A 20000-nucleotide genomic window follows, 5' to 3' on the forward strand; every position below is an offset into this window, starting at 1 on the left:
CTGCCCCGGTAACACACACAGAACACACACCACATGCCCATCTGTGTCCTTCTGCCCCGGTAACACACACAGAACACACACCACATGCCCATCCGTGTCCTTCTGCCCCGGTAACACACACAGAACACACACACACATGCCCATCTGTGTCCTTCTGCCCCGGTAACACACACAGAACACACACCACATGCCCATCTGTGTCCTTCTGCCCCGGTAACACACACAGAACACACACCACATGCCCATCCGTGTCCTTCTGCCCCGGTAACACACACAGAACACACACACATGCCCATCCGTGTCCTTCTGCCCCGGTAACACACACAGAACACACACAGAACACACACCACATGCCCATCCGTGTCCTTCTGCCCCGGTAACACACACAGAACACACACAGAACACACACCGCATGCCCATCCGTGTCCTTCTGCCCCGGTAACACACACAGATCACACACCACATGCCCATCCGTGTCCTTCTGCCCCGGTAACACACACAGAACACACACACATGCCCATCCGTGTCCTTCTGCCCCGGTAACACACACAGATCACACACCACATGCCCATCCGTGTCCTTCTGCCCCGGTAACACACACAGAACACACACCACATGCCCATCCGTGTCCTTCTGCCCCGGTAACACACACAGAACACACACCACATGCCCATCCGTGTCCTTCTGCCCCGGTAACACACACAGATCACACACCACATGCCCATCCGTGTCCTTCTGCCCCGGTAACACACACAGAACACACACACATGCCCATCCGCGTCCTTCTGCCCCGGTAACACACACAGATCACATTTAGGTTAACTTTTAAACTATATAATCAACAGTAGATGAACATTTTTGACACAACATTACATTTTGATATAAATACTTTTACTCTTCTATATGATTAAAAATGTTAGAGTGTTCAACATCCCCGATCTCTCTTTCTGTGTGTGTGTGTGTGTGTGTGTGTGTGTGTGTGTGTGTGTAGTCCATGGCTCCTGGGGCTCCTGGAGCTCCTGGTCGGACTGTGACGTGTGTGTCGGTGTGTCTGTCCGGCTCAGGGTGTGTAACAGTCCTCCGGCTCGGTTCGGTGGTCTGTCGTGTCTCGGAGAGAGTCGTCAGACCCGCGGATGCCATGATAACGTCACCGTCTGCTCAGGTCAGCATAATTCAGAAACTTTCCTTACACACTGTTACACTATCGTGCTCATGTGCTCATGTGTACAGACTGTGGAGGTGGACAGGAGGAGTGGGCCTGTGGGAAGCCCTGTCCTCGCTCCTGCTCGGATCTGCACGGACACACGGAGTGTGTGGACGAGCCGGGGTGCAGTCGGACCTGTGGGTGTCCCGGAGACACACTGATGCAGGACGGGGTGTGTGTGGACCGAGAGCTGTGCCGCTGTACATTTCACAACATCAGCGCAGGTGTGCACACGTACAGCAGAGGTTATCAGGGTTATTTTACTATCGCTACTACACTATATTCTTATTTATTCATATTTTTATTTGGTTTTTGTTATATTATCCATTATAATTAAAATTTGGAGTTTTAGTCATTTTGTTGTGTTTTAGTTGTTTTATATGTTTTGTTTTATTTCTGTTAATTTATTTCCATTAATATATATATATATATATATATATATACAAAATATTATTTTAATATTATGCATATGTTTAGGTTTAGATAAAGTTTTCATCTTTTTTTGCATGTGTACTTGCTTTAGTTGTTTTTATTTTTTTTCACTTTTTTTATGTCCATTTAGTTTAATTTTATTTAAGTTTTAGTTATTTTACTACTTCAAAATTAGTTCTGTTATTCCTGTTTTAGTTATTGTCAATGTTTTTAGTCAATTTTAGTTTAATCATTTTGTTTATTTAATTAGTTTTTTTTAAATGTCTACTTACTTTTTAATAATAATTTTACTACTTCCAACTTTAACTAAACAAAAATCAGAAATTTTGCTTTCACAAATACTTTATTTTTGTTTCTGTTCACATTAAATTAACATCAATTAATGCAAATTTTTATTTATTTTTGTATTTTTAATTTTAGTTAACAACAGCAACACTGGTGTAAATAACTCTAATAATCTACTCTAAAATGACCCGTCTAATAAATATTCAGCTGTTTAGGAGTTATAGACGCTGAAATGACGTGCGCTCTTTCTTAAGACACAGCTGGAATAAACTCTGGCAATGTCTCCTGGGAATGGCCGGGATCATCAGACTGGCAGCAAGCAGACCCAGGAGAGACCATCATCATGGACTGTCATAACTGGTATCATATCACATGCATGTGTAACATGTGTTGTTAGTGAAGTCAGGTCACTGGCACTGACAGATCTGTAATAGTGTGTGTGTATGTGCTCTTCTAGCACATGTGAAGCCGGAGTCCTGCAGTGTGACTCAGTTCCTGGATGCTCTGTCGACGGCAGCTGGAGCCAATGGGGTCGCTGGACAGATTGCTCCGCCCACTGTGGAGGCGGGGTTAAGGCACGGACCCGTCAGTGTGATAACCCCGCCCCTCAGAGCGGTGGCAGAGTGTGTACGGGCTCCGGCCGACAGCAGAAAGTGTGTAACGCTCACGGCTGCACAGGTGAGTCACTGTGACGGATGTGACCTTTCTCGTATTGTTCTCCAAACCTCTGTTTTCTCCAAGTACAATTGCTCTTGTAGATTCTGGTGGTTGGCTGGACTGGTCGGCGTGGTCAGCGTGTACGGTCAGCTGTGGTGGAGGCTCTCAGAGTCGAACCCGCTCCTGCCGAACGCCACCCTGCTCGGGGATGAGACGCCAGAGCAAGACCTGCAACACACAAGTGTGTCTGGGTACGTCCAGCGACCCGCTCTGTCTCTGAGCGAGGAATACTAATAAAGATTTTAGGCCCATGAAGACGGTCTGATTGGGGCTTAAGATTAAAATTAATTAAATAAATAATGCAAAATAAATTAAACAAAACAAATAAATAAATGATTCAAAATAAATAAATAATAAGAAATTAGGAAAACCAAGCATATTTTTAGGACTGTTAAGATGGTCAGTGTGATTGTGGCTTGAGACAGAATAAAAAAAAATAATGCAAAATAAAATATTGTAAAAAAAAAAAAAAAAGCAAAATAAAATAATGCAAAATTAAGAAAATAAAGCTTTTTTTTTTTTTGGCACACTGCAAAAAATGCTTTTCTTACGTATTTTTGTCTCGTTTCCAGTCCAAATATCAAAAAAATCTTAAGATGCATTTACTAGAAGAGTAAAATGCCGTAAGATATTATGTCCTGTTGTCGGGGGGAATTAATCAAAATGAAGTGAGTTTTTGCTTAAAAAAAGCTGAATTATCTGCCAGTGTGGTGAGAAAAATAATCTTAATTCAAACAGAAACAAGATCATTTTTCTGACCCTATTGGCAGATCATTTTGTTTGTTTTAAGTAAAAACTCACTTTTTACATTTTTATTTTCCACAGAAAACAAGACATAATATCTTACGGCATTTTACTACTGAAGTAAATGCATCTCGATTTTTTATATATTTTTTAAATATTTGGACCGGAAACAACACAAAAATACTTAAAGTGCGAAAAGCATTTTTTGCAGTGTGCCATTAAGATGATCAGTGCATGTAAAATGAGCAAATATATATATACGAATAGTGCAAAATAAAGAAAATAAAGCCTATGTTTCAGGACAATTAACATTGTCAGTGTGTACATAATAAATAATGCAAAATAAGTAAATAAATAGTGCAAAATAAATAAATATCTTATTCATTTTTCTTGGTAGAAATAGAATCATTAAAGATCTACATGTAGAATTAAATATTCTGAAGTGCTAGCCAATAGTTTAGGTGCTATTTTGATTTATTTTTCAACACACACATTATGCTGAATATCACAGGAAGAGAAGTGCCTCTAAAAACCATCCAGATGAAGGATCGACAGGATCTCTGAACCAGACGTGCTTTAATGTCTTCCTGCCTTTGCATACTGCAGGATTATTAATATTATGGACACAGACCAGGATTTACGAGATTTAGTTCCCTGAAAGCATTTCACCTTATTTTTTTAATTAGCTTTGTTTTTGACAGAAGATGTGAGAGCTTCAGGAACATTTGATTTATCCTGCGATTACGAGGAACACTCCTCTGTGAGCGCTGGTCCAGTGACAGCAGAAAGTGCTCTCAAACGGGTTGTGTTGTGGATCTCAGTCGAGCTCCAGTCAAGGTTAATGCAGCGAAACGCCGGATAAGACACCGGCCTCATTTAAAAGTGAAATGTCCCAGCATCCCTTGTGATCTTCTCTCCAAATCCCCTGTAAATTCAAATCAGCCATTTTCAGAGATTCGTTGTGGGAAAAGTTCCTGTCCTTGAGCCCTAATCTGAAAGACTGGTGTATTTATTTACATATTTCAATATTTTAGCTAGCTTGAATTATATAATGACTCTCAGGCTATCTTGCCTTAAGAATATAGGACATTTACACGTCTTTTCCAGGCACTACAGGCAAAAACAGTGTTTATCTCCACTTCAGCAGCACTCAGCTGATATTATACAACATTTTATTACTAAAAACATGTGAAAATTCAGTTTTTTCTGTGTGTTGATGTTTTGTGATTAAAAAAAAGAAATCTAAAATCCACTCAGTAAAAACCGTCAACTCTAATGTGTCAGCAAAATAAAACAAGACATTTGAGCCTGGCTTTATCCAATGTTCAGATTCATTTTTTTGGAATGTATGCAAATTTAACAATATAATGCATTATTTGCATATTTAAACATTAAAGGTGCAGTGTGTAATATTTAGGAGGATCTGTTGACAGAAATGCAATATCATAAACATAACTATGTTTTCAGTGGTGTATAAAGACCTTATACAATGAAGCGTTATGTGTTTATTAGCTTAGAATGAGGCGTTTCTCTCTACACACACCGCGGGTCCGCTTACATCCACATGTTTCTACGGTGGCCCTGAACGGACAAACGCGTTTCGTCACTATGGTGTTCTTCATGATAAGAAGCTTCAGCTAAAGTCAGCGGATTAAACACTGACACAATGATGAACGAGTCACAATAATATTCACAATAACATCGTTTTACTGAATAATTAAGTTAACATAATTTCTTAATTTAACTGGCAACTCTCTGTTGTCTCAGACGACGACATCACTTCCTGTCGGCCACCATAACTTCTGTTGGGTGCAATTCACAACCTCACCACTAGATGCTGATAAACTTACACACTGCACCTTTAAAGTTCAGAAAGCTTATTATAATACAAAAATGTTTGCAATTGTGATCAGTCAACTGGGGAAGTACAGTTTGATGATATTTTTTCAAATATACTGTATATATTTGTGATATATAATTCCATGTATTCATATAAATGTGCGTGTGTGTGCATGTGTGTGTATATGTGTGTGTGTGTGTGTGTGTGTGTTTGTGTGCGTGTGTGTGTGTGTGTGTGTGTGTTGAGCAGAGGTGGGCTGTCCCCCTGGGCGTCTCTACAGGGAGTGTGAGGACGGTGAAGGCTGTCCGTTCAGCTGTTCTCAGGTCAGAGGTCATGAGGGCTGTTACTCAGAGGGATGTGAGGAGGGCTGCCACTGTCCACCCAACACCTTCCAGCACAACGGGTCCTGTCTTCACGTGAGCTCACACTCATGTCACACAGCTGCACTTGCAGATAGAATAGACAGATAGAATAAAAAAGAGAAGAATACTGTAAACAGTATCAAGTGAATAAAGACACTGATAAAGTAACCAGACTGTGAAATGTAAAACCATTTTAAAAAGCTGTTATTCTGATTCCCTTTAATCATGTGTATGTAGGAATGTCCTTGTCTGGTGGACACTGACTTCCTGACCTCTTTACAAAGCGTCTCGTTGACCCCTGAGTTGACCCCTGACCTCCAGAACATCAGCGTCGGCTCAGAGCTGGAGTCTGGAGAGGAGCTGATGCATGAGTGTAGTTCCTGGTACTGTAACGGCCAATCACATCTACACGTCGCTTTAATTCAGAACTTTCTGTTTTTCAGAAATATACACAGCAAAAAATGACCTTGTGTCATTTCACTCGTCTAGTAAATGCATCTTGATTTAATAATTTTGAGTTATTTGGACTGGAAACAAGCATTTTTGCATTGATTTGTTTCTTCCTGAAGCTCCTGTGAACACGGGCTGTGGAACTGCTCTCTGGCGGCGTGTCCCCGTGACGGAGGCCTGTCCCCGTGGGGCCCCTGGGGCCCCTGCTCGCTCAGCTGTGGGGGTCTGGGCCAGAAGAGCCGCAGCCGAGCCTGTAACCGGCCCAGTCCTGCTCACGGGGGCCGAGACTGCGACGGGCCCCTGATGGACACCGCATACTGCCAGACCCCCGACTGCACACGTACATGACACACATACTCAAATATTATATTATATGATTATATTACTCATGGAATACTGTTATTTATCACTTCATAGTAATTCCGTTCTTTATTGTCTTTACAGTGGTGACCGTTCCGACAGAGGAATCGACTTTACCAGGTAACTAGTTAAATGCTCATTTATTTATTTATTTATTTATTTATTCATTTATTTAGAAAAATAATCATTTTAGTGCTGGGCAACAATTAATCATGATTAATCACATCCCAAATAAAAGTTTGTGTTTACATAATATATGTGTGTAGTGTGTGTATATATAAATTCACACACATGCATGTATATATTTAAGAAAAATGTGTTATTTATAAATACAATATTTGTATTTATATATATATATATATAATATATATAAATTATATATAAATATTTATACAGTATATACATGCAAATATTTCTTAAATATATTCATGCATGTGTGTGCATTTATATATACAAAATAATTACACTACACACATATATTATGTAAACATAAACTTTTATTTTGGATGTGATTAATCATGATAAATTGTTGCCCAGCATACATATATATATATATATATTGGGTGTGATGATACACTTACCTCACTAGGCAATACACAATATTGGTTTCATGAGAATGAGATATTTTAACATTTAATTAGAAATCTTTAAAAATTAAATATATGACTGGAAAATGTGTCTTTTATTTGACTGAAAGTCACAAAATGCACAACAATTCAGGTGCATTTTGAAATGTTTTAACTAATCTTGGGCTGCCACTAGCGATATCAAGTAATCAGTCGATTATTTTGAAGATTGATTGATTATTTGTGGTAATAAAAATAGACTTAAGTGAACAGAAGCATTTAAAATGACTTAAAATACCAATGAGGCAATACCAATTGTTTCAGATAAAGTATCAAAAGCAATTAATCATATGGTTTTATTGAACAACACTTAAAATACATAATGTAATATACAGTACATAATATAATCAACTTACAGTGTGTGCATCATGTATTATAACGCCTGCAGAGGGCGCCGGTGGCCTGGGGATTGTTGTTACACTTTACAGCATAATTACTATTGGCCAAACAACATTTAATTCAAAAGTCCACTTAATCTTTAATATATGACCACTTCTTTACGATAGAAATGCTACAGCCACTGTGATGTCTTGAACATGAACATGTGGACATCATCAAAACACACAGACTCAGAGCGAGGGTTGAACATTTTTGTTTTGAAATCACGACGAACAACATTTAGCACAAGATCTTGTCACACCCCATATATATCAAATCTTATAATATCCTTCTGTCTGTCTCTAGATGAGGACGCTGAATTCTCCCAGTGGACAGTGTGGAGTCCGTGTTCCCGAACCTGCAGCGATCCGGCTTCTCCGGCCATGAAGTCCCGCAGGAGAGAGTGTGTTCATGAGCGCTGCTCCGGAGAGAGTCGACAGGAGAGAGTCTGCAATCTGCCTCAGTGTCCCGGTACATCTCACGTCACTCTCTACAAACACACATGCCTACTGACTAAACAGTATAAACAGTAAACAGTGTCGTGTAAGAGTCCTCGAAGTTAATATCTAATGATTTTCACAACAGAAATTAGTCAATCAAAAACTTACTTAAACTGGACAATGACTTTCTTCTAGATCTGCTGTACAGCCAAAAATAATCTTTGTTGCATTAATTTCCAATTATCACTGTAAAGCTGCTTTGAAACAGTCTATATTGTAAAAAGCGCTGTATAAATGACGGTGACTTGACTCTCTAGATCTCTCTAAAGAAGCATCATTGTGTAGTGCATATACTGATGAGTGATGATGACTTAAAAACCTGTTTACAACACATTAGAGTTAATTCAGGGAGTGACATCTTGTCATCTTTACTATATATAATCCAATTTTATATAAAAAGTTGGTTTTGGCTTTATCTTTGGGCAAACTAATTACATATCAAGTCACAAAGAAAGTGCTGATGTTGTGTTTAGTTTCACATTCACTCATTGAATCATTGAATCATTCAGACACGAACAGCTTGGAGAAGCGCAACGGCTCTGCTGTGTTTGGAACTGTGTTCATTGGTGAAATAGAACAAAAAATATTGACAATGTTGTGTGTAAAATGTCATTTAATATTAACCTTTCGTTTATTGAACTGTCGTATCGATCATATTTGCAGTCGTGCTGATATTTGGAAAAACGGCACTCTTGCATGTGTCATATGTCAACTATAATGTTATAAATATAAAGAAAAAGAAACATTTTTGCCACAATATCTTGAAATTTCCGGCTCTGACTGGAGGACAGTATTATAAAGCATATAAACAATTTATAATCACATTATAAGGATTAAAATGATTCATAAGAACTGAGTGCAAATGCTATGATGTTGATGAGTGGAATTGCATTCATCATCGCAAAGATGGTTCTAGAAAGAACCATTACACCCGTTCCAGATGCGCTTTTTATTCGGAAAAAATATTAAATATTTTTGCAATTTCAAATATCTGTTTTCTAAGTGAATATACAGTAAAGTGTAATTTATTCCTGTGATCAAAGCTGAATTTACAGCATCATTACTCCAGTCTTCAGTGTCACATGATCCTTCACAAATCACTGAGGATTTGATGATCAAGAAACATTTATGATTATTAATGTTGAAAACAAGTTTTTACTTTTGTGTAAAAAAAGTATACTACGTATATGAGCAAAGGATGAATTAAGACAATACGTTCTTATATTATGATGCTGAATAGTGATGTTTGAGCTGCTGTTTTAGAAGAATCTTTTCAGTCCAGCGAACAATTAAAATAACATCTCATTGTAATATGACCTGGAATCAGACGTGTGTTTGACACTCAACACTCAATGCCATATCAGCAAAAAGGCAACAGCACTCAAAAAGACTATCATATTGAGATTAATACCATTTATAAAATACAGTTTTTAAAAATACAGCTTTATTATCGTCCTACAAACTGCAACTATCGTACAACCCTATTCCAAACATTGCACTTTTTCACCCTTTTGCTCATGTCTTCTTGTTAATTCATATATGAGACCCTGGATCACGTCACCAGTCTCGAGTCGCACGGGTTTATCTGTGGCAATAGCCAACAATACATTGTATGGGTCTTTTATTTATTTTATTTTCTTTTATGCCAAAAATCATTAGGATATTAAGTAAAGATCATGTTCCATGAAGATATTTTGTACATTTCCAACCGTAAATATATAAAACATGTATTTTTGTGAGTGAATGCTGCACAATCGCCAACATAAATGCACAACTTTAAAGGAGATTTTCTCAATGTTTCGATTTTTCTCAGATTCCAGATTTTCAATAGTTGTATCTCGACCAAATATTGTCCTGTCCTAACAAACCAAACATCAATGGAAAGCTTATTTATTATCAGCTTTCAGATGATGCATAAATCTCAAATAAAAAAAAATTGACCCTTGTGAATGGTTTTGTGGTCCAGGGTCACATATGTTTGCTTGCGGCCTGGTTTTGATGGTGTGTGTGTGTGTGTCAGATGGAGGTGTGTGTCAGGACCCGGAGTGTGTGCTCAGGAACTGCTCCTGGATGAAGTGGAGCGAGTGGAGCTCCTGCTCTCGATCCTGTGGCGTGGGTCAACAGCAGCGGGTCAGAACCTTCCTGGCGCCGGGCCTCAACGGGACCTGGTGTCAGGACATCCTCGGCGGACACCTGGAGAACCGCTTCTGCAGCATTCGGGCCTGCCGCGGTGAGTTAAAAGGGGCTTTCACACCGGATAGTTCTAGGATCTCTCAGCTCTAGGATCTCGGCTCTAGGATCTCGCCTCTAGGATCTCTCAGCTCTAGGGTCTCGCCTCTAGGATCTTGGCTCTAGGATCTTGGCTCTAGGATCTCGGCTCTAGGGTCTCGGCTCTAGGGTCTCGGCTCTAGGATCTCGGCTCTAGGGTCTCGGCTCTAGGGTCTCGGCTCTAGGGTCTCGGCACCCTAGGATCTCGGCTCTAGGGTCTCGGCTCTAGGTTCTCGGCTCTAGGGTCTCGCCTCTAGGGTCTCGCCTCTAGGGTCTCGCCTCCAGGGTCTCTGCTCTAGGGTCTCGCCTCTAGGGTCTCGCCTCTAGGGTCTCGGCTCTAGGGTCTCGGCTCTAGGGTCTCGGCTCTAGGATCTCGGCTCTAGGGTCTCGGCTCTAGGGTCTCGGCTCTAGGGTCTCGGCACCCTAGGATCTCGGCTCTAGGGTCTCGGCTCTAGGGTCTCGGCTCTAGGTTCTCGGCTCTAGGGTCTCGCCTCTAGGGTCTCGCCTCTAGGGTCTCGCCTCTAGGGTCTCTGCTCTAGGGTCTCGCCTCTAGGGTCTCGGCTCTAGGGTCTCGGCTCTAGGGTCTCGGCTCTAGGGTCTCGCCTCTAGGGTCTCGGCTCTAGGGTCTCGGCTCTAGGGTCTCGCCTCTAGGGTCTCGCCTCTGGGGTCTCGCCTCTAGGGTCTCGCCTCTAGGGTCTCGGCTCTAGGGTCTCGCCTCTAGGGTCTCGCCTCTAGGGTCTCGGCTCTAGGGTCTCGGCTCTAGGGTCTCGGCTCTAGGGTCTCGGCTCTAGGTTCTCGGCTCTAGGGTCTCGCCTCTAGGGTCTCGCCTCTAGGGTCTCGCCTCTAGGGTCTCTGCTCTAGGGTCTCGCCTCTAGGGTCTCGGCTCTAGGGTCTCGGCTCTAGGGTCTCGGCTCTAGGGTCTCGCCTCTAGGGTCTCGCCTCTAGGGTCTCGGCTCTAGGGTCTCGGCTCTAGGGTCTCAGCTCTAGGGTCTCGCCTCTGGGGTCTCGCCTCTGGGGTCTCGCCTCTGGGGTCTCGCCTCTAGGGTCTCGGCTCTAGGGTCTCGGCTCTAGGGTCTCGGCTCTAGGGTCTCGGCTCTAGGGTCTCGGCTCTAGGTTCTCGGCTCTAGGGTCTCGCCTCTAGGGTCTCGCCTCTAGGGTCTCTGCTCTAGGGTCTCGGCTCTAGGGTCTCGGCTCTAGGGTCTCGGCTCTAGGGTCTCGCCTCTAGGGTCTCGCCTCTAGGGTCTCGGCTCTAGGGTCTCGGCTCTAGGGTCTCGGCTCTAGGGTCTCGCCTCTGGGGTCTCGCCTCTGGGGTCTCGCCTCTAGGGTCTCGCCTCTAGGGTCTCGGCTCTAGGGTCTCGCCTCTAGGGTCTCGCCTCTAGGGTCTCGGCTCTAGGGTCTCGGCTCTAGGGTCTCGGCTCTAGGGTCTCGGCTTTAGGGTCTCGGCTCTAGGGTCTCGGCTCTAGGGTCACACCTCTAGGGTCTAGGCTCTAGGATCTCGGCACTAGGATCTCGGCTCTAGGATCTCCCACCAGGATGGTTCTCCGAGAACTAATGGTTCCTCTAGGAAGGTTTTCCTGGTTGCGTTCGCACCGCCGGTAGGAACTCTGAAGTGACGGAAGACACGCTTGTTGTTGGGACTTTTATTTTGACGGCGCTGAGAACGACTGAGCTCACATTCTCTGTGTTCATTAGTTTACGATCTGTCTGACAGTCCTGTCTAATACGATATTAGATATAACCGTTACACACTGAAGGTAGACCGTGATGAAGAGTTATTAGCGTATGCGTGTGTGTGATGAGCAGAAATACATCATCATGATTCTCTTGATCTCCTCAAAGTTGTGTTGGATTTTCTCCTCAGTGTAAAGAGCTTCATTATCACTGTTTGCCATTTTTTACAAGCCTGTTTTGTGTGTGTGTGTGTGTGTTCAGTGGACGGAGGCTGGTCTCGCTGGAGCTCGTGGTCTCGCTGTGATAAAGCCTGTGCCGGGGGACGCTCCATCAGGACTCGCTCCTGTTCCAGTCCTCCACCTAAGAACGGAGGCCGCAAGTGTACCGGAGAGAAGAACCAGGTCAAACCCTGCAACACCAAACCATGCGGTACGACATCAACACTAAACTTAACCTCAGCACATTCTGCATATTACACATCCACTCACTGGGAAACACTGGAGACGTGGCCTGATTTTATCCATCAGGATGTGATTGTGTCATGAAAGCAGGCTTTGATATTATTGGTTAATATTACTTTTCCTCGTCCACACTCGGTCTTGATTACATAAACTGAGAAGAGTCGTCTCAGAGGTGAAGGAAGCTATTATATATTGGTGAAAGATTATGAAAACTTTTTTTTTTTAATAATATGCAGTGATGAATCGGGCACAATGAGACCAGGCACATGCTTTAAGAACTTAACTGTATAGAGGTTTATTAAGCATTTTAACCCTGTAAAGCCTGACATGTGAAATAATAGTCAGAAAAATCTGATCTATCTTTATATTTTGTATCATATTTCATCAGGCTTTTTATGGTGAGAAAGAACATGGAGAAAAAACAGCTCAATATTATTCAAAGGCCCAAACTAGCAAATATATGCAGTTTGCTACAGATGCTGATATTTATATGACATTCTGATACTTGTAATGTAAATCAATGAGATATTTATAACAGACTACTATAAAATGCATATAAATATCAGTCGTCACTCGTCACTTATGTCTAAGATCAATGATATTTAAATGCTTCGTTTTATGATCAATGCAATGCAATACAATGATGATTGAGAGATGAAAATATAAATTTTCTCAAAAGCCTGATGATCATATTTGATACTCATAATTTTTATTATTATATATGGTGATAATCAAGTAAACCAGTAAGTGTTGATCTTGAAATATTACTAATAATATCAAAGTTATTCTTACGTTTACTTACACAAACAAACACATGAAGCACGAGCTGAAGGAGGACGTTTGTACAATTATACTAAAAGACTTTTACTTTATAAAATAAGTCTAAACTGTCAATCAGAGACAGAAGGACTGGAGGAGAGTGTGTGTGAGACATGCTGTGGATCATTTAGAGGCCTGCGTATTAAATATGATACAGTAGTGTTGAATGTGTAATGTGTGTGTGTGTGTCCTGCAGATGGTGCCGGGTGTCCTCCAGGGCAGGAGTTTGTGCCGTGTGCGAACGAGTGTCCTCAGCGCTGCTCCGACCGGCAGCAGGGCATCGAGTGCCGGACCGACGCCGAGTGTCAGCCGGGCTGCCGCTGCCCACGGGGTACACACACACACACACACACACACACACACACACAGAGCTGCCCACGGGGTACGCACACACACACACACACACACACACACACACACACACACACACACACACACACACACACACACACAGAGCTGCCCACGGGGTACGCACACACACACACACACACACACACACACACACACACACACACACACACACACAGAGCTGCCCACGGGGTACGCACACACACACACGCACGCACACACACACACACACACACACACACATACACACACACACAGAGCTGCCTTGGGGGTAAACACACACAGAGCTGCAGCAATTCTATAATACATAACTTTCACTAAATATAGATAAAAACTACACGTAATAGTGACTGACACTCAGGTTTGCTAAAATGACACAAAGATCACAAGCTGAACAAATCTATCCATTTACAAAGTAATTATTTCTAAACATCTTGTAATGGAAAGAGACGCACATGCACTCGAAATTTAAATGTGTATATGATTTAATACACTATATATATATATATTAGGGCTGTCAAACGATTAATCGCGATTAATCGCATCCAAAATAAAAGTTTGTTTTTACATAATATATGTGTGTGTACGGTGTATAATTATTTTCTATATATAAATACACACACATGCATGTATATATTTAAGAAATATTTGCATGTATATACTGTGTATATATATTTATATTATATATAATTTATATTATATATAAATATTTTATATAGAAATAACAATTTTTTCTTAAATATATATGCATGTGTGTGTATTTATATATAGAAAATAATTATACTCCATACACACACATATATTATGTAAACACAAACTTTTATTTTGGATGCGATTAATCGTTTGACAGCCCTAATATATATTTGAGACCATTTTTCTAAGTTTAGAAAAAAAATTCTCACACAAGCCTTTTCAATGAATAGTAGTGTCTTTATTAGGTATTTCATCTCTGTTTATATCAAAACATATAATAGCATACTGTATATACATACTGTAAATATACATATATATATGTGTGTAGACGTAGACGACTTAGACTTAGCTTAGTGGTTACAGGGAAACAATACTTGACCAAGACACATGGCAAACATGAGGGCTTAAATACACAAGACTAATGACTGAACAACACACACCTGTGCACAATGACAACATGACAACATGACAACACAAAACACATGGCAGGATCACATGAGGGCCAGGGAATCACATGACAAGACACATGAAACAAGACATGAAAATATAATACATCATGAATATTAATGCTCTGAGGGTTCAAGTGACTCGGGAGTCTATTGTCTGACAGCATACAGTAGCGTGTTTGAGATGTTCTGCGTGTGTGTGTGTGTGTGTAGGCCAGCTGCAGCAGGACGGTGTGTGTGTTCAGCTGTGGCAGTGTGACTGCCTGGACGCGTGGGGTCAGAGCTGGGCGGCGGGCAGCACACACCAGCTGGACTGTAATAACTGCACCTGCGCAGACGGAGAGCTCGTCTGCACGTCACACACCTGCGCAGGAGCCAGCGTCTGCACCTGGAGCTCCTGGTCCACCTGGGCGTCCTGCAGCGCCACCTGTGGCCCGGGCCGGCGCACGCGCTTCAGGTGCGACTCGTCAGATGCGTTTCATCACATGCCTCTGAAATACACATTTAATCACTTTTGCGTATTTTGTAATTTGTATTTTCCTTAACAAAAATAAATGTAATTAGTAATTTAATACTTTGAGAGACTGTAATGTGTATTTAAAACACTTAAAAAACGTTTTATTTCGCATGTTAGCTTTCATAACCCGGCTTAATAGGACCATAGATATATAAAACACAAATAGGAATACCAAATAGCCTATCACAGTTTTTGGCTTTTACTAATTACTTGTATTTTAATTAAATACTTTTTTCACAGCTGTACTTTGTATTTTAATATTTTTAATTTGTAATTAAATACTTTTAGAGACTGTAATTTGTATTTAAAACACTTAAAAAACGTATTTAAATATAAAAAAAAAATTCCGCATGTTAACTTTCATAACCCGGCTTAATAGGACCATAGATATATAAAATACGAATAGGAATACCAAATTACCTATCACAGTTTTTGGCTTTTACTAATTACAAATTACTTGTATTTTAATGAAATACTTTTTTCACAGCAGTATTTTGTATTTTATTTAAATACATGTAATTATTAAGTATTTGTAATCTGTAATGAAACACTTTTTGATGTATTTGTGCGTATCTCTGGTCAGCATCTTAAACTGGAGTTTAGTGACTCCGCTGTTGTTCCCCCAGATCTCTGGTTCCTGAGGCCGACGGCGTGAACTGCCAGTTCGAGGAGGTCCAGCATAAGGCCTGTGACCCCGGGCCGTGTCCTCCGCTGTGTGTGCGGGACCAGCAGGAGCTCTCAGTCGGAGACTCCTGGCTACAGGGGGAATGTGAGCAGTGGTGAGAGACTGGAAACAGCGATAATGCTGTCGTTTTTACACATTTAGCAACGTTTTTTAAAACCATGGGAGTAAATGGACATTTAGAATTGTGCAAACTTCTGCAAAACCTGTGTGTGTTTTCAGCACCTGCATCCCTGAGGGAGAATACTGCCAAGATATAGACTGTCGAGGTGTGTGCGATCTCTACAAACATGCAACTCAAATACATTTTATTATTTGTGTAGTCTTTCTCATTTATTTGTGTACACACACACACACACACACACACACACACCCACCCACCCACACACACACACTCTCACTCACTCACCCACCCACACACACTCTCACTCACTCACTCACTCACTCACTCACAATTTATTTTGATTTCAGTTTTAATTTTAGTATTTGTAGTACTTTAGTAATTTTTAAAGTTAAAGTTTTGCTTCTAATATTTGTTTTATTTTATTTCAGCTTTATTTTAATTACTGGAAATTAATTATAATAGTTTTAGTTAACAGTAACATAAATGTAAATAATAATAATATAAATTATAATACAATAAAAAAATTAAACTACATTATTTATACATTTAAAATTGTAATTTTCATTTTATTATAGTGTTTATTAATATTTTAAAGTAGCTTTTATTTGTAGATTTTCATTTTTCATGTAGTTTTTGATTTAAATTTTAGTTTTAATTTGTTTGTATTTTTATGTACCTTTGTCATTTTTATAAGTTTTTAGGTTTTTTTTTTAGAATATTTTAGAATATTTAAAATGTACTTCAATTTATTTTTTATTTAAGTTTTAAGTTTTGCATCTAATATTTGTTTTATTTTATTTTAATAGTTTTAGTTAACAATAACATAAATATAATATCAATTTTTAATATAAACTATATATTGTATATATAATTTATATTAAATTGTATAATTAAATTGTATATTAAAATATAAATACATTAATTATTTATACATTTAAAATGTTAATTTTCAGGTCATAGCAATAAAATAAATAATAATATAAAGTAAATAAAATAAAAATAAAAATGTTCTAGTTCTGCTCAGCTCTAAAATAATTAATCAGGTATAAATTAATTTTGTGAGTACAGTCTCTATTGCTGTGATCATAGACAGACAGGAATGGTCTGACCTGTGGAGTGTACGTCTGTATCTCCACATGATCCACCAGTGCAGGTTCAGGAGTTGTTGATTATACACAGTTATATCACTGCTGCTGTGTGATTAGATATATATATATATATATATACAGTTATATCACTGCTGCTGTGTGATTAGATATATATATACAGTTATATCACTGCTGCTGTGTGATTATTTATATATATATATATATATATATATATATATATACAGTTATATCACTGCTGCTGTGTGATTAGATATATATATACAGTTATATCACTGCTGCTGTGTGATTGCATTAGTGGACGGCGGATGGACGCCGTGGTCGGTGTGGTCGGACTGTCCCGTGACGTGTGGGAAGAGTACACAGATCCGCACCCGCGCCTGCATCAACCCTCCGCCGCGAAACAACGGCACACACTGCACTGGACCTGAGAGAGACACCCAGGACTGTCACGCTGCACTTTGTCTTGGTACTGGAATAGACCTTTTTTTTTTTGCTGATGCACAGAATGATCCGATCCGTGGCTCAAGAACTGTAAATGATCCAATCCGTGAATTCTGTGATGCGTTGCACCCCTCTTGTGTTGTGACACCATGACCTCTGGTTCCCCCAGATGACCTTTGCCCCTGGTCTCCGTGGTCTCCGTGTTCCCGCAGCTGTGGGTCAGGCGTGATCTCCAGACGCCGGGAGTGTGTGTGTGAGGACGACGGTGATCCCGCGTGTCCTCCGGAGCTCGAGAGGGACGGCGAGGAGACACAGCTGTGTTATAAGAGACCCTGTCCAGGTTAAGCCTAAAGAACGCTAATATTGATGTTAGCCAATGAGAGCAGTGCTTTTTCATGCATTGCTCAATTTTCAGATTTTGCTCTGGCTCTTTTTCTTCCATTACATCATGTCTTCTTTGAGAATAGTAAAAAGAAAGCATCCAAAATAAAGATTGAATAGGAATAAAACACAGTTAAAATTCATTTAAAATTATTTATTTTTTTAAAAATTAACAAAATTATGGAAAAGACAAAATGAAACAAGAATTTTGAACATGGCAAATACATGCATATTTAATTTGATAATGCCTCATTTTTATATTTAAACATAGAACTTGTTATACAGAATTTAATGTCTTAATATACTGTGATTATATAGCTGGTATAGTGATTAAAATCTATTATTTAAAATTTGACTTGACTTAAAGTCCCCCTGTAGTCAATAATTTCATCCCTTAAAACTCATCTTTGATCATCAATATGACATATTCAAATGTTTTTTCTTTGAAAAAAATGTCTTCATGCCTTAAAATATCTTGACTGTAACTCAACACCCTTGCCTCATTTAGTATTCGCGGTTCTATGAATATGCAAATGAGCCCCGCCTCCACTCACTCACTCAGCTCAGAGATCCACTGGTTGACGATCACACGTTGGTCTGATTGGTTACAAGGTAGTTTGTGATGTCAGAAACACCAGCGATTTCAAAGCGTGTTTTTGAGACTGTCTTTGGTTCACTGCAGTTTTAAGGAGGAAATACTCAGCAATGCTGTCGACTTATGAATTTACACATGCTTTGTCTTAAAGCACATTAAAAACACCACATAGACACATAAACTACATTAAAAGCTGGATTTTCACAACAGGGGGACTTTAAATTCGGCATGAAACTGACGTTACTCTAGTCTTTTCTTCCCTATTGTAGGAGAGGTATATGAGGTATGATGTATACATGACGTATAAATCATGTTTAATACACATTGTAACATTCTGTAAAAAAAAAAAAGAATTGTCAGTTGATTTCAGTGTGACTTTAACCGTGGCTGTGTTCCTGGTTCTCTCCGTCAGCCTGTCCGATGTCAGAATGGAGTGTGTGGAGCGAGTGTTCGTGTGTGTCTCAGTATCAGCAGAGGTTTCGTGCGCCGCTCGTGTCGGCCAGTAGAGGGCAGAACTGCAGAGATCTGGAGCGCCAGCACCGACCCTGCACACCTGACCACTGCCACGGTGTGTGTGAACAGCCTCACACACACACACACACACACACACTGGAATACCATGGTACCAGGGTTTGAAATGAACTTTTTCACTCACCGGCCAATTTGGCTGCTAAATTTTTACTGGCCATTCAGAACTTCTACTAGCCAAAGTATAGTAGAAGTATATATATATATATATATATATATATATATATATATATATATATATATATATATATATATATATATATATATATATATATATATATATATATATATATATATATATATATATATATATATATATATATATATATATATAAAAAAAATTCAATTGGGATTTTATACATTTGTTCACTTATTCAAACTAAATCCTGTCATCCAGCATCTCCTCCTTCCTCTTTCATCCTTTTCACCAAAAATGTATTTTAGCTGGACAGATCAATACAGTTCACAGAACATCAAAAATATGAAGAATGCTGGAAAATAACAATGTCTTTTCTGTTCACCAAATGCTGTTTAATCTTCGCTATTGCTTCAATGCAAATGAACAAGTGTGCCGTTATGTGTAGTGTAGTGATGTGTGTGTTCAAGTAAGCCAGATATGCACATATTCTGCAATACGCTGTATTTAATATATCAGGATGACTCACGAGTATTTGCACTAAATCTGCGCAGATTTGTCTTACACGAACTTTCCCAGCAAAGTGAGTAAACATAATAAGTTACACGCCAGATTGTCTCGTGATTCGACAGCGTTTCCCGCCACAGTTGATTAACAGCGTGTGTTAATTTCAAACCCTGCACGGTACTCTGAGTGATTACCATTCAAATCCCTTTTATCACTACAAGCACAAGAACACAATGTACATAATACAGTCTATGAAAGGCAATTCAACAAGAATCATTTAAAAGTTTGAAAAAGGCATACAACACCAAATATCACTCAAAGTCTAGATTATGTCTCTACTAGAACAGGTTTTCCTGCTTGAATGTTGATTATTCTC

The 20000-nt window shown here is 39.8% G+C and overlaps 1 protein-coding gene across 1 annotated transcript in view; it reads left to right on the forward strand.

Moving 5' to 3' along the window:
* The window catches only part of sspo (SCO-spondin), a gene marked incomplete at both ends in the record, with an annotated part of 134412 nt that overhangs the window by 87903 nt on the left and 26509 nt on the right, over window positions 1-20000 (forward strand). Inside the window, 19 exon segments of the mRNA XM_079863328.1 lie at window positions 992-1162; window positions 1231-1428; window positions 2176-2281; window positions 2379-2599; window positions 2680-2829; window positions 5472-5638; window positions 5822-5967; window positions 6154-6374; window positions 6479-6514; window positions 7705-7869; window positions 9919-10128; window positions 12099-12266; window positions 13314-13448; window positions 14818-15061; window positions 15748-15900; window positions 16026-16072; window positions 17332-17502; window positions 17647-17817; window positions 18866-19021. Coding sequence (XP_079719454.1) covers window positions 992-1162; window positions 1231-1428; window positions 2176-2281; window positions 2379-2599; window positions 2680-2829; window positions 5472-5638; window positions 5822-5967; window positions 6154-6374; window positions 6479-6514; window positions 7705-7869; window positions 9919-10128; window positions 12099-12266; window positions 13314-13448; window positions 14818-15061; window positions 15748-15900; window positions 16026-16072; window positions 17332-17502; window positions 17647-17817; window positions 18866-19021 — 3036 coding nt within the window.

Source organism: Squalius cephalus (genome assembly GCF_949319135.1).
Source record: "Squalius cephalus genome assembly, chromosome: 25".
Taxonomy (NCBI): Eukaryota; Metazoa; Chordata; class Actinopteri; order Cypriniformes; family Leuciscidae; genus Squalius; species Squalius cephalus.